Below are 15,365 nucleotides of genomic sequence, written 5' to 3'. Positions count from 1 at the left end.
TTGACTGAAATGTATACATAACAATAATCAATGAAACACTGATGTATAGAAGATAATAAATAAAATCCAGATTGTCTTTCCTCCGTTTAAAGGCAGTTCCTCCTTGACCCTGCAGTGATAAGATTACACAATGCCATTTACAAAGTGGTCAAATCTAACATATGCCATATTTAGGATTACACTTTCTTAGTAAGGCCAGACCATATTTATTTCTTGTTTTACGGATCTGCCTGTTGTATTTTTTCAAGAATAAAAAAATAAATAAAACTTAATTTTCCCCACTCAAAAAATAAAAACCTAATGTTTTTATTGGCCAAAAGTAAACTTGCAAGAAAAATGTTTATTAGATTGTATTTTGCCCCATATACACTTTATAAATTGCCAAAAGTAAAATAGTTTGAGTATTTATGAAGGAATTGACTGGTGATTTTATTTTTATTTTTTTCCCCTCCTGCCTTTAGGTTTTCTGAGGACAAAAATCCGTTAAAAAAAGACCAAAAATTGGTCTGGCCTAAAGCACAGATTGTTGTACTTTTGTTTGATTAAGTCCCATCCGGGATTCGAACCCAGATGTGGAAGTCATGGTGGCTGAGCGGGTTAGGCGGCTGACTTTGTGTGCTGGCGATTAGGTGCCTGACTCTGAGGGTGTGGGTTCGAATCCCGAATGGGACTCCACTTAACAAAAGTACAAGAATCTGTACTATACTGAGAAAGTGTAATCCCAAATATAGCATATGTCACCCTGCAGTGATAGGTTAGGATAGGTCCCCAGGACCTCGTAAGAGGCGACTTGGATCTGGTGGTCAGACTGGCTGACTTGGTCCATAGGGTGATATCAATCACTGAATTGTCTGGTCCATATACTGCTGGAACCGTGCTGAGTGCAGAGTTTCACATCAAACAAGCCCTTCCATTGTTGCTCCCAGAATAGAGTTGGTCCCCAGTGCTGGTTGTTCGTTGTAATTTCAGTGGAATGAGCAGTTCTGGTATTCGCCTGTCATCGTCATGACGATTTGGATTGTTGCTCGCACTGTCAGCCACTAGTTTGGTTGGTCCATTGTTTCCAGGTCAACGTGACACAGTTTGAGTGTTAATGACTGTAGTGTAAATAACACTCACTCACTAAAATAGAAGCCACTCGCTCAATCCCGGAATCCACTGGTCATGTGACCCACATACAGGATTCAGTCACAGGATGTTTGTGATTGGCTGAAGTTTGTCCAGCTCTGGAACAACTAGCAGCCTGACCGAGTTTGTGAAACCACTTCCTGGACTCATCCCGGTTACCAGGGCAATCATATCACCTGTTTTGATTATACCATGGTCGGCAGATATGAGAATACCGTGATGAATCCTACGATCGATGTCTTCGGCCCAACTTTCAACTTCGTCTTCTGAAAGCAGATGTTAGGAAACGTGTTAGCTAATTTATATTGCTGGAATATTGCTATAAGCTCACTCACATCACGCCCTGATATCTCTAAACAAACTTAAGTCTGAGTTTTGAGAAAACGCAGGAAAATGCATTTCCCAGAATGAAATGAAATCGATATTAAACTCAAACTTAGTAGACAATTTGATTTTGGTGGATAGATTACTTAAGTTGTTTGGCTTTTATATTTTAAAAATGCAGCTGAGTTAAAATTCAGCTGTTTCAAATTGTCAAACTCAGTTTGAAATTTGAGAAAACACTTAAGCTTGTTTCGAGAAATCAGGGCCAGGCCATGTGGGGCTACAAGACTACAAGGGCTACAAGACTACAAGGGCTACAAGACGTGTTCACTCTTACCTTCATACAGGACAGGTAACATGCCCCAGTGTAGGTTCAGACTTCGAGCTACTTGAGGCGCCCGTGTGATGGCTACTATATGACATGGAGGACGGTAGTGGGCTATCAGGCTGGCTGATCTGAAGCACAAGTGAGAGAACGTGTGTATTTACGCTGCACTATGTTCCATCCATGTTCTGACACTTTAAACATTTAGGTCTGGATAATAGTGGTCGATATCATGATCAACAATCAGTACTGTCGGGGTCGACAGACCTTTTCTGCCAGTAGCAATGAACAGGGCCCCGTTCCTCAAAGCGATTATAACACTACAATAGTTGTAAATCACTACAATCCAATTGTAACTTTAACTTACAATCACTCCACCGGTCCTCAAAGCAATTGTTAGCTACAATAGTTGTAAGTTACAATCACTTCCGTGAGTTGCTTATGACCGTCTGTAACTTACTTACGATCGATTGTTGTGTATGATCAAGATGGCGGCGTTTGTTGTAATTCATAAACACAGGAGACAGAAATTTGGCCTTGAGAGTATATTTCGAGACCGTAGCCGTGTTCTTGATGTTTACAATGACGCTGAAATATTTTCATGGTACAGAATGACGAGGGCCCCATTCTGAAACTGGTAAGCATGCTAGAACCAGGGTTTTTCTCGGACACCCAGCGTTTACATGCACTATCAGTAGAAAGCAAGGGTTTAATTACTTTGCGATATCTTGCTAAGGGTGGATTATTTTTCGTCTGCTTGGAAGGGGAAGCAACTCTCACCAACCGGAAGTAATGTGAACGCACTATTTCTAACTTTTGCGCAGAAGATCACGACTGTAATTTACGATCGAAAGATTTACAATCGCAATACTTACAATTCCCTTACAATAGCTTTGAGGAACGACAATAAATTGTTATTTACGATAATTGTAAAGTTGATCGTAGGGCTTACAACTGATTGTAGCTACGATAGCTTTGAGGAATGGGGCCCTGATGGACACACAGATTGAAGCCAAATGGAATAATGGTTTTATAGGGAGGTGTAATGATCTGTCTAAGTAAACTTAGGCTCAGTATTATTCGTTCCACTGCTTATACTGAGTCTAACAAACCCTAATAGAAGGTCGCATTAGCTAACCTTTTCAATTTACCAATTAGAACACGGCTTACCAAATCGCGAAAGTTGACATTTGCACATACCTTTTGAACTTTTACCTAAAAAAAGTTTGTACCCGAACGATTCCGACTGATATTTTCTGTATGATCGCAGATTTTCGTTTGTTGAGGGATCAGTGTCAGTGACCGGGAATTTTGTAAGTCCTGCCGAACCCTAAACAGTAGCCGTTGTCTGATTGGTTAAATCCGTTCGTCCGTCTTGCATTGATTGGCCAGTCATAGGTCGCTCAATGGGTAGCTGACGCGACCTTAGACTAGGGTTTGTTAGACTCAGTATAGTTCGTCCGTCTTGCATGTGATTGGACAGTCATAGGTCGCTCAATGGGTAGCTGACGCGACCTTAGACTAGGGTTTGTTAGACTCAGTATAGCACTTAGACTGGTGGACAGGTGAAATGATTCTCAGATGGAATACAAAGTCATACATACCGCCCAGAGCTGGTGAGAATCAAAATGGCTGCTGCTCCCGACCTGATGGCGGTCTCAACGGCTGTCCTGGCAACAGTGTGGGTGTAATCCTGCTGCAGGGTTGTCACCTGACGCAGGGTGCGGAACAATGTTTCCGTGGCAACAGCTGCTTCTGACTCCTGACATACCTGTAGACGATTACTTAGCTAATATATTTCACTCTTTCTTGGACAAATACAAATTCTAGTACTTTAGTTCTCTAGTACTCGAGTCCCATCAGTGATTCAAAACCATACCCTCAGAGCGAGGCACCTAATTGGCAGCGACCAAAATCAACAATGTAAGTCTATCATCCACCAAGTCTGTTAACTGGTAGTCAAAATCATTTGTGTACAATAGGCGGATCCAGAGGGGGTGCAGGTGTGCTAATCCCCTTTTTGTCCTGAAAGTTTATTAAATGACCATTGAGTCTCGGGAGAAAATGAAGTGTGCACCCTCCCTTTTCTCAATAGTGTGCACCCCCCCTTTCTCAAAAAGCTGTATCCGCCCCTGCCCCTGTGACAAGTGTAAATTGACACAGCTCCCATGGCTGAAAGTGATGAATATCAACTGCATTTTAGAAAGTGGTCAAATGTAACATTCGTTACACTGAGGGATATACTTTCTTGAAAACAAAATTTCTAGTACTTTCTTGGGCTTCTATTGAAGTACTTTTTAGGATGGGTGAGAAGCTTAGGTTTCCCACGTATCCAAGGGACACAACTCTGCACTGCAAAATATTGAATTCTTGAGGATTACACTTGTTTCCAGCCTAAGTCAAAGTTGTTCTCAAAGAAACTCAAAAAAGAAATATATATCCCAAACGATCAAAAGTAACCAGTTCACCACGAGACCTATCTATGTGCTAGCTTTGGTGAAAAAATATGGTACTGTTTTCAAGGCCTGCTCAAGAGTGAGTGAGTGAGTGAATAGGGTTTTATGCCGCTATTAGCAATATTCCAGCAACATCATGGCGGTGGACACCAGAAATGGGCTTCACACATTGTACCCATGTGGGGAATCGAACCCGGGTCTTCGGCGTGACGAGCGAATGCTTTAACCACTTGGCTCAGCAATACTCCATATTGACAGCGGTATGTAAAGTCTGGACCAGACAATCCAGTGATTGACATGACGAGCATCAATCTACGCAACTGGGATAGTCAGCGATCTCATTTCAAATAATAAAACGTATCTAGAAACAGAGAAAAGAAAATCCCAATATTTCATCCATATCTCCACAGCAGAACAGAATCAGCATCAAACACAAAATACTGGGACCCAATTCATCCAGAGTAACTTCCTACCTGGCTTTAATATAATGTTCTAACAACAACTGACCATTGAAGATCCAGGTCAGAATTGATCTTCAGCAACCCATGCTTGTCGTAAAAGGCAACTAACGGGATCGGGTGGTCAGATTCGCTGACTTGGTTGACTCATGTCATCGGTTCCCAATTGCGTAGAACGATTCTCATGATCTTGATCACTTTATTTTCAGGTCCAGACTCGATTATGTACAGACCGCCGCCATATAGCTGGAATATTACTGAGTGCGGCGTAAAATACAACCTTACCTGTATTGGGGAATACAACCTTACTAGGGGAATACAACCTTACTCGGGACTGATAAAACCCCATATTTTCCTCGACACGATGTGATAACTTATAATGCGCTTCCCGGGCCTTCCAAATCGCCTGATCTGAACCCGATCGAGCATCTTACATTTACGAATATTAACAGACAGCGCCATACAGCTGTAATATTGCTGAGTGTGGCGTTAAACAAGAAACAAATCTTACAGCAACCAGCGTTTCCACAGCTTTGATTGGATGCTTCCCGATGGCTGTCTCCCCAGACAGCATCACGCAGTCTACTCCATCAAGGATGGCGTTAGCAACGTCTCCTGCTTCAGCGCGGGTTGGTCGAGGATTACGCACCATGCTCTGTAACATCTGGGACAAAGGAGAGGTAAGAAAATACACAATGCTTTCCCGAGATTGACATTGTCCTTAATTTGCGTGACACAGTAAATACTGAAATGGCACGATTGAAATATATGTACCCTGGCGGCACGACTAAACTTATAAAAATAATACAAAATGGAAAATGAGATCAATTTGGATTAACAGAAATGATTCAAAACCTATCTATTAGGGATGTCACGATACATAAGTTTCATACATACCACAGTACCCCATTCTCTTCCCACAGAGGTTACTTGTCATATCTTCCTACGAACCTCTGTTCTAATACGGCCATATTTCCCGGTTCTCGTAAAATCCCCTAGCGGCAAAAGATCGCAACACGAATTATCTCCCTTCTTTCTATCCAATCAGAACACGTGTTACATCGACTTAGATTCAACTTGACTAACACAAGCAAATGTGGGGCCACAAATATCCCCCATCTGCCGGGGACTTGTGTTGATGTTACACACAAGACGTTTAATGGCTAGCTTGTCTGTTGTTAACAAGGGCGATGGAGACGCAACTGATCCGCCATAACATGACTGAGTTCTGTATAGAAGAAACTTTTGCGCATCGCGCAGTGGAAGAAGTTTAGTTTTCTCGAAGCATACGGAAATTATCGAGGCCTTGCGAATGATCACTTTTGAAACGACGTCGCTGATAGCACAACTAAATCTGATTGCCTCCAATCACGAGTCTTGAACGCTCACACCATGAAAGGGCCGTATTAGAACAGAGGTTACGTAGGAAGATATGACAGGAGTAACCTCTGTGGGAAGAGAATGACAGTACCCATGTTACGATTCGATACGTATCACGATACCCATGTCACGATTTGATACGTATCACGATACCCATGTCACGATTCGATACGTATCACAATACCCATTTTCACGTAATTATTGCGTAGATTTAGTTACATTTTGAACATTAACATTTCATTTTTTATAATTGTCCATGAAAAGATCAACATTTTTTATTCTCAGAGATTAAAAAGGTCCAATTTCCCATCTTTGTGCATGAAAAATAATCATTTGTAACTCTCATAACATCAAAAAACATGATACAATTGCAAAATGTTAACGATCCATAAACACATTTAAACTAATACTTTCAAAACTAAATATCGATACAGTTTTGAAAGTATTGATAATTGTATCGTCTTTGAAAAAGTATTGATGCATTGATGTATCAATGTATCGTGGCATCCCTTCTATCTTTACAGGGGCGGTGGGGTAGCCTAGTGGTTAAAGCGTTGGCTCGTCACGCCGAAGGCCCGGGTTCGATTCCCCACATGGGCACAATGTGTTAAGCCCATTTCTGGTGTCCCCCGCCGTGATATTGCTGGAATATTACTAAAAGCGGCTTAAAACTAAACTCAGTCAGTCAGTCAGTCAGTCTATCTTTACACCCCATCAAACTGTTTATCTTACAGATTAACATGGGTGTGGCATAACATAGAATTCTGTTTATAATGGTAACATAGTTAATGGGTCCTAGACAAATGAAGCTGAACTGTTCTTGCAGTCTTCATAGTGTTTAGGAAATCCAGCTCTCAAGTTTACAGGTTTACATGTTATTTACTGATTTATTGAACAATAAATTGAAATGACGTGATGTTTTGTTGCCATGACAGACTGAGCGATGTTTTAAGTTTAATTGGATCATCTGCATGGGGACACCAGAAATGGGCTTCACACATTGTACCCATGTGGGGAAAAGTATGGGCATGCCTAGTTTCACAAAGGCACACGTAAATTACCTGTCTGGTGCTCTCTACTGGCAACCTTCGACAAAATGGTATTGTATTTCTATCCCTGCTTTTAGAAAGTGGTCAATGTAAGAAATGCTGTGTTTGAGACTAAACTTTCTCAGTACAGATTCTGGTATTTTGGGGTATGAGCAGAGATGACAACCATAATTTACCCCAATTAGCATTTTGGCCAAAAACTGATTAAAAAATTAGTATTTGTTGGTAAAAATTAGCATTAACTTTTCCAAAGAATTTTCAAATTAAATAAAAAAATCAAATATATAGTCTAAGACGTTATTAACGTTATACTCAACTAAATCAGTAGTAAGTAACCACATATAGCGTGATACTGAACAAAATGTGATCGAAATTTATTGTGTATGGTATGTATGCTATTTAATAATTTAATTTAATGTATTGTTTTTTTAAATCGTATATTTTTACTATCGCAGTCAAATATTTTGTGTTGTTTTTTCGTAACAAATACGATAAAATCGTATGGGTTGGCATCTCTGTATGAGTCCCCTCCACAATTCAAACCCCCACCCTGAGACGGGCACCTAATCACCAGCACACAGTCACCAATCTAACCCACTCAGTCATCGGTGCTTCCACTAATATGTGAGTGAGTGAGTGAGCGTACTTTTACGCCACACTCAGCAATATTCCAACTATATGGCCGTGGTCTGTATATAATCAATTCTGGAGCAGACAATCCAGTGATCAACTGTGACCTTCACGGGTCCACAAGAACGTAATCTGACAACTGGTAGTTTAGACCACATACTTTGCGCACCCCTCTGACAAGTGTAACATGGCTCCCACGGTCGAAAGCTACGAAACACTACCATTTAGAAAGTGGTGAAATCTTAGATTTCTCAGCAAAACATATGTTGTGGTACTACTGGCAAACAAGTCGGACCGGCACAGAGAACGCGTATACGAGAAGTAGGCGGTGCACGGCAATGAGCAAACCCATTTGGTTTGTGAAAGGTAGAGCAGATGTAGGCTAGTGCATGTGTATTGCATGACGATGAAATTGATTCCAGTAGCTGGACGTGCCTTGCTCAAAAGACTCTCACGTGGTTGGTGTAGCAAGTCGGTAATATTCGGACATATAGATATATATTTTGAGAGAATTAAATTAAACATGCCAAAGTTAGGTTAGCACTGTCATATAATCCATTCTCAGACCCGAGAAGTGGCATACAATGTAAAGTAAAATGCAAACAAATGCACCTGCTGAGACAGGCCACGTGGTTCACCCATCCGACTACACTTGATCGCCTACAACCTGGGGCCCTTCGCTAACAATGGGAAGCACTAGTGGGGGGCACTCATACATGCTAATACACGGGTCAATTGTCAGGTCAGTGCTCAACTTATCCTTGTTTGCCAGTAATTTGGCTAGAGTCCAGTGCAAGATTCAAACCCACAATCTCCGAGTGAGGCACCAAATTGCTAGCAGACAAAGTTGTGCCAGTTACAGTGGCAGTTGCGGAAATTCATTCTCGTGTCGAAGCATTTAGCCCTAACTGTGTGCCAAATTTACATTTAGTACATACATTTTGATTGGTTGTTCATTTCAAGCTCACATGCTCAAGATATTCTCAACTAAGTCAGAGAAGGCCCATACAGCATTCCAGGTTAGAGTAGGGCCAAACAAACTCTTGTCGTAAGATGCAAGCAAGTGCTTGTACCCCAACAGTGTTCATTGTTGCTCACAATGTCGACCACTGGGCTGTCTGGGCCAGACGAGATTATAGACCGCTGACATATTGTACGACTATTACTGAACGCAGTGCTGAACAAACAAACAAACAAGAAAACTCTGCATGTGAGTGAGTGAGTGAATGAGTGATTTTTTACGCCGCTTTTAGCAATATTCTAGCAATATCACAGTGGGGGACACCAGAAATGGGCTACACACATTGTACCCATGTGGGGAATCAAAGTCGGGTCTTTGACGTTACGAGCCAACGCTTTAACCTCGAGGCTACCCCACTGCCCCCTGAAGGAAAGAGATGGCGGCAATGGGTCGAGGGCATAAATAACATGATACACATAATACCCTTGATGATCAAGAATGGATCATAGACTAAAAACATGCAGTTTCCATTGACTGCCATGTTTTGAATCCAGATTCAAATTGATGACCCCAACATATCCATTACCTGTGATGCACAGATGACTGGTTTCCCCGCTCGACGAGCCCGACCAATCATAAGCTTCTGTGCAAGGAACACTTTCTCTGGCGGTAGATCTACACCGAGGTTGCCCCTAGCAACAATGGTCCCATCAGAAACTTTCAAGATCTCGTCATACCTATAGGAGACATGGAAATGTAAATGAGATTATGTTTTTGTCAAATAAAGCTATTTTATTTTTATGTATTGATATTTTGACTTACATCACTTGGGTGAGGTGAGGTGAAATTGGGTTTAACTTCGCGCTGGAGAATGTTTCGCTCATATGACGACGTGCATGCGTGTGAATGTGTAGGTGCGACTGCTTGTACTAGCCCAGACTGAAGCTGGTTTTATAGTGCTAGCCCACTGAGATACCAAGCCGCAGTGAAGCATGAATACCCCACTCAGACACATTATACTGACTCTGAGCCGACCAGTTGTACCCATTAATGCCGAGCACCAGGCAGGGACCAACAAGTACCATATTTTAACGTCTTTTGGTATGACGCGGTCGGGGATCGAACCCGTGACCTTCCGCTCTCCGGGCGGACTCTCTAACCACTACACCACCGAGGCGGTCTACATCACTTGGGGCTAGGGGTGTAGTCTAATGGTTTCACCATTTCCTCATCACGTCAAAGATTCGGTTAGATTCCCATATATGGGCACAAAGAGTAAAAAACTGTCCATATCTTGTGTCCATGCTGTTATATTGCCAGAATATTGCTAAAAGCAGCAACACTCACTCACTCACCCACTTACTTGGTACATGGAGATTTGGCATATGGAGATGGTACATTAAAGTTGAGTAAAAGCTGGATGAAGCTATGATGGACACTGACTGACTGACTTAGTTTGGTTTTTACGCCGCTTTTAGCAATATTCCAGCAATATCACGGCGGGGGACACCAGAAATGGCTTCACTCATTGTACCCATGTCGGGATTCGAACCCGGGTCTTCGGCGTGACGAGCCAACGCTTTAACCACTAGGCTACCCCACCGCCCCTGATGGACTCTGATGAAAGGGTTGGTTGTTATATATTTTTCAACATTTCCCCCTCCAAAGTCCAAACATTTGCCAACAAGGCTGGATCATCTTAATCCCACTTGTGTAATGCATTGCAACCATGGTCACAACAGACTTGGTAACAGGTTCATTGTGGACAAAAACATGTGGACAACGAATAATGTAAATACAGTTGTGATATTTTCTCTGCCTTTACTTACCGCTTCACGCCCTCATAGTTTTCAATTTTGGCAATGACCTTGACCTCGTCAGCCTTGATTCCCAGTTCTCTTCTCACCAGCTGTACAATCCTTGAGCTCCACACCCAAGACACAAAGATCATATCTATCTGAGGTATAAAGGTTTATACCATGTCAACTGAAGATCAACACCCACGACCGAAGATCATATCTATCTGAGGTATAAAGATTTATACCATGTCAACTGAAGATCCACACCCATGATATGAAGATCATATCTATCTGAGGTATAAAGATTTATACCATGTCAACTGAAGATCCACACCCATGATACGAAGATCATATCTATCTGAGGTATAAAGGTTTATACCATGTCAACTGAAGATCCACACCCATGATACGAAGATCATATCTATCTGAGGTATAAAGATTTATACCATGTCAACTGAAGATCCACACCCACGACACGAAGATCATATCTATCTGAGGTATAAAGATTTATACCATGTCAACTGAAGATCCACACCCACGATTTAAGATCATATCTATCTGAGGTATAAAGATTTATACCATGTTAACTGAAGATCCACACCCACGATATGAAGATCATATCTATCTGAGGTATAAAGGTTTATACCATGTCAACTGAACATCCACACCCACGACACGAAGATCATATCTATCTGAGGTATATAGGTTTATACCATGTCAACTGAAGATCCACACTCATGATACGAAGATCATATCTATCTGAGGTATAAAGATTTATACCATGTCAACTGAAGATCAACACCCACGACACGAAGATCATATCTATCTGAGGTATAAAGATTTATACCATGTCAACTGAAGATCCACACCCACGACACGAAGATCATATCTATCTGAGGTATAAAGATTTATACCATGTTAACTGAAGATCCACACCCACGATATGAAGATCATATCTATCTGAGGTATAAAGGTTTATACCATGTCAACTGAACATCCACACCCACGACACGAAGATCATATCTATCTGAGGTATATAGGTTTATACCATGTCAACTGAAGATCCACACTCATGATACGAAGATCATATCTATCTGAGGTATAAAGATTTATACCATGTCAACTGAAGATCCACACCCATGATACGAAGATCATATCTATCTGAGGTATAAAGATTTATACCATGTCAACTGAAGATCAACACCGACACAAAGATCATATCTGAGGTATAAAGATTTATACCATGTTAACTGAAGATCCATACCCATGATATGAAGATCATATCTATCTGAGGTATAAAGATTTATACCATGTCAACTGAAGATCAACACCCATGATACGAAGATCATATCTATCTGAGGTATAAAGGTTTATACCATGTTAACTGAAGATCCACACCAATGATAGAAAGATCATATCTATCTTTGGTATATAGGTTTATAACATGTCAACTGAAGATCCACACCCATGATAAGAAGATCATATCTATCTGAGGTATAAAGGTTTATACCATGTCAACTGAAGATCAACACCCACGATACGAAGATCATATCTATCGAAGGTATAAAGGTTTATACCATGTCATCTGAAGATCAACATCCATGATACAAAGATCATATCTATCTGAGGTATATAGGTTTATAACAGGTCAACTGAAGATCCACACCCATGATAGGAAGATCATATCTATCTGACGTATATAGGTTTATAACAGGTCAACTGAAGATCAACACCCATGATAGGAAGATCATATCTATCTGTTGTACATAGGTTTCTAACATGTCAACTGAAGATCAACACCCATGATAGGAAGATCATATCTATCTGAGGTATAAAGGTTTCATAACAAGTCAGCTAGCGTTCCACACCCACAATAAAAACATCATATCTATCTGGAGTATATAGGTTTTATAACATGTCAACTGAAGATCTACACCCATAATAAGATCATATCTATCTGAGGTATAAAGGTTTCATAACAAGTCAGCTAGCGTTCCACACCCACGATAAAAACATATCTATCTGGAGTATATAGGTATTATAACATGTTAACTGAAGTGCGGTCTGCCGCATGAAAATATGTGCTTTGAGAGAATTAAGAGAATGATCAAAATTTGAATATAGGGAAAAAGGAACATCTGTGTTGACAACCAAAGCAAACTAAACATACCAAATCCCATTACAGTTGGAACAAAAATAGCAGAGTAATGGCGATGAATTGATTTTCAATATGGCTGCTGTCAGATTTGGACCTCCACAGGATCCACAATTTGTAAGGAAAAGCCTGTGAATTTGCAGATTTATTCATAAAATGGTTTCTGATGAGACGAACACACAGAGGGATGCTGCTCTCATCAACGCCAACAACCACCACCATGGCGAAAAAGGGTGATGGACAAAGGAATGGCATCGCATAAAGCTCAGACTTTCTCTCCATACAAATGAGTGAGTGAGTTTTGTTTTACGCCACACTCAGCAATATTCGTTACACTGCTATACTGAGTCTAACAAAACCTAGTAGAAGGTCGCGTCAGCTAACCTTTGAGCGACCTATGACCGTCCAAGCGAGACAGCCGAACGGATTTAACCAATCAGACAACGACTACTTGTTAGGGTTCGGCGGGACTTACAAAACTGTTTTTGGATTTTCTCTTCCCTGGTCGCTGGAACTGATCTATCAACAAACGAAAATCCGCATAAAACACAGATATTTTACCTGCAGTATATACCCTTATGGGTTTCTAATGACATGGTTACCATTTGCATATATTTCTCAAGATGACATTCTTGAATATTGACAAAAACGCTATTTTCAGCGACTGTTTACTCATTGCGTGTATCCCTCGGAAGCGATCGTACAGCAAATGGCATTTGGAATCGTTCGAGTTTTGAGATAAAGGTTCAAACGGTATGAGCAAATGTTAACTTTTGCGATTTGTTAAGCTGTGTTGTGATTGGTCAGTTTAAAAGGTTACATGACGCGACCTTCCACAAGGTTTTGTTAGACTCAGTTTAGCAGTGTAATGAATAATACTGAGCCTAAGTTTACTGAGACTGGTCAGCGAGCCTGACCACCCGATCCCGTTAGTCGCCTCTTACGACAAGCATGGGTTACTGAAGATCAATATTCTAACCCGGATCTTCACGAGTCGATACAAATGAAGTATTTTATGAATCTTAATGCCTGCTATAGCTACACTGGAGAATCTTGTCAGTCTGATCATTGATTGATTGTTGTTGAACGCCGCTACGCAGCAATTTTCCAGCTATATGGCAGCGGTCTGTAAATAATCAAGTCTGGACCAGACAATCCAGTGATCAACAGCATGAGCATTGATCGAATATGATACGATGACATGTGCCATTATCCAGCCTCATGTCAGAATGTCGAGTTTTGATTGGTTCATGTGACTCTGATAAAATACCATGTACACCCGTCACGATCTGCGAGCAGGGAGTACAAAAGTCATATTATCCCGCCACGCCTCGGTGACCACGCGAAGTGAGAAAGCGTGCATCGCCAAGCCTTTAGTAACGTGCGCATTGAGGTCAATCGATCAGCTGGTGTCAACATGGCAGCAAGGAAACGTTTTGCCACAACAACTGAGAATGAAATTGAAGCAAAACATTCGGCTAGATAAATGCGTTATCACATCGTGTCGAGGGAAATACGGGGTTTTATCAGTCCCTCGTGAGGTTGTATTCCTTACTTGGGACTGATAAAACCCCGTATTTCCCTCGACACGATGTGATAACTTATAATGTCAGTCTTATTAATAATTCCTAATTTATAAAAACAATATTGACAAAGGTTCTCACCTCATTTCTCAGTGCAAATACAATGTCATCCACATCTTTGTCTGCCAACGTTTGTTTCCCAGACAACATCCCTGGCAAGTGGCACTCGTCGTAGTCCTGCAGCACCCCCTCTGTCTCCACAGTACAGTCCAGGTACCCGGGGCCTGGGGGATGAAGAGGGATGAAGATGTCACAAGGATTACTTCAACGCATTGTTAATACTTCATTGTGATTTGTGCGTAAGAGGCGACTAAGGGGATTGGGTGGTCAGGCTCGCTGGCTTGGTTGACACATGTCATCCATTCCAAGTTGCGCAGATCGATGCTCATGCTGTTGATCACTGGATTGTCTGGTCCAGACTCAATTATTTACAGGCCGCTGTAATATAGCTGGAATATTGCTGAGTGCGGACTCACTCTATGACTTGTGTGCACTATATTCCCCAATGAGGTGGCATAGGGGTAGCCTAGTGGTTAAAGAGTTCACTTGTCAAGCCGAAGACCCAAGTTTCGATTCCCTACTTGCGTACAATGTGTGAAGCCCATTTCTGGCGTCCTCCGTCATGATATTGCTGGAATATTGCTAAAAGTAGCGTAAAACTTAACTCACTCACTCACTCCTCCACTGTGCCTATGTGCTTTCCTTCTCACTGGAATTTGATTGAGTCTTGATTCATTAAAGTAGCAAGCATAGAAAGACCATCATGGAAATCAAACAGAGGCACTTTAAAAGAATTCTCTGCCACACAGAGGTCTAACAGAAACTCCCATTTAGGGAACCACTAAAGGTACCCTGATCAGAGCCCAACTGGATAAAGCCTACCGCAGGAAGCCTAGCAGAGAAGGTCTACCGCAGAAGATCTCAAAAAGAAGGTTTTCCAGTGAAGGCCTACCACGGGAGGTTTACCAGAAAAGGTTTACCAGAGAAAGCCAACCAGAGAAAGATTGCCATAGAAAGCCTACCAGAGAACACCTACTAGAGAAAGCCTACCAGAGAAACCCTACCATAAAAAAGACTAGCATACGAAACCTACCAGAGAAGGCCTACCATAAAAGAC

At 41.5% G+C, this 15,365-nt stretch overlaps 1 protein-coding gene across 3 annotated transcripts in view; it reads right to left on the bottom strand.

The window, feature by feature from the left end:
* Positions 1-647: 647 nt before the first annotated feature.
* LOC124254210 (pyruvate kinase PKM-like) overlaps positions 648-15,365 on the bottom strand; it is a 57,879-nt gene continuing 43,161 nt past the window's right edge. For 2 of the 3 annotated variants that reach the window (XM_046688099.1, XM_046688100.1), the window contains exons 6-13: positions 14,330-14,472; positions 11,447-11,470; positions 10,541-10,644; positions 9,298-9,448; positions 5,203-5,355; positions 3,382-3,548; positions 1,790-1,908; positions 648-1,394 (exon numbers count right to left, since the gene is read on the bottom strand). In XM_046688099.1, the coding sequence (XP_046544055.1) occupies positions 1,189-1,394; positions 1,790-1,908; positions 3,382-3,548; positions 5,203-5,355; positions 9,298-9,448; positions 10,541-10,644; positions 11,447-11,470; positions 14,330-14,472 (1,067 nt within the window). In that variant the 3' untranslated portion in view covers positions 648-1,188. The remainder of the gene's footprint in view (positions 1,395-1,789; positions 1,909-3,381; positions 3,549-5,202; positions 5,356-9,297; positions 9,449-10,540; positions 10,645-11,446; positions 11,471-14,329; positions 14,473-15,365) is intronic. The other variant, XM_046688101.1, reaches the window with a different exon arrangement.

Source organism: Haliotis rubra, unplaced genomic scaffold (genome assembly GCF_003918875.1).
Source record: "Haliotis rubra isolate DU_JTF1 unplaced genomic scaffold, ASM391887v1 Scf568, whole genome shotgun sequence".
Classification (NCBI taxonomy): domain Eukaryota; kingdom Metazoa; phylum Mollusca; class Gastropoda; order Lepetellida; family Haliotidae; genus Haliotis; species Haliotis rubra.
Note: the sequence above shows the minus strand (reverse complement) of the source record. Positions and strands in the feature narration are given on the sequence as shown.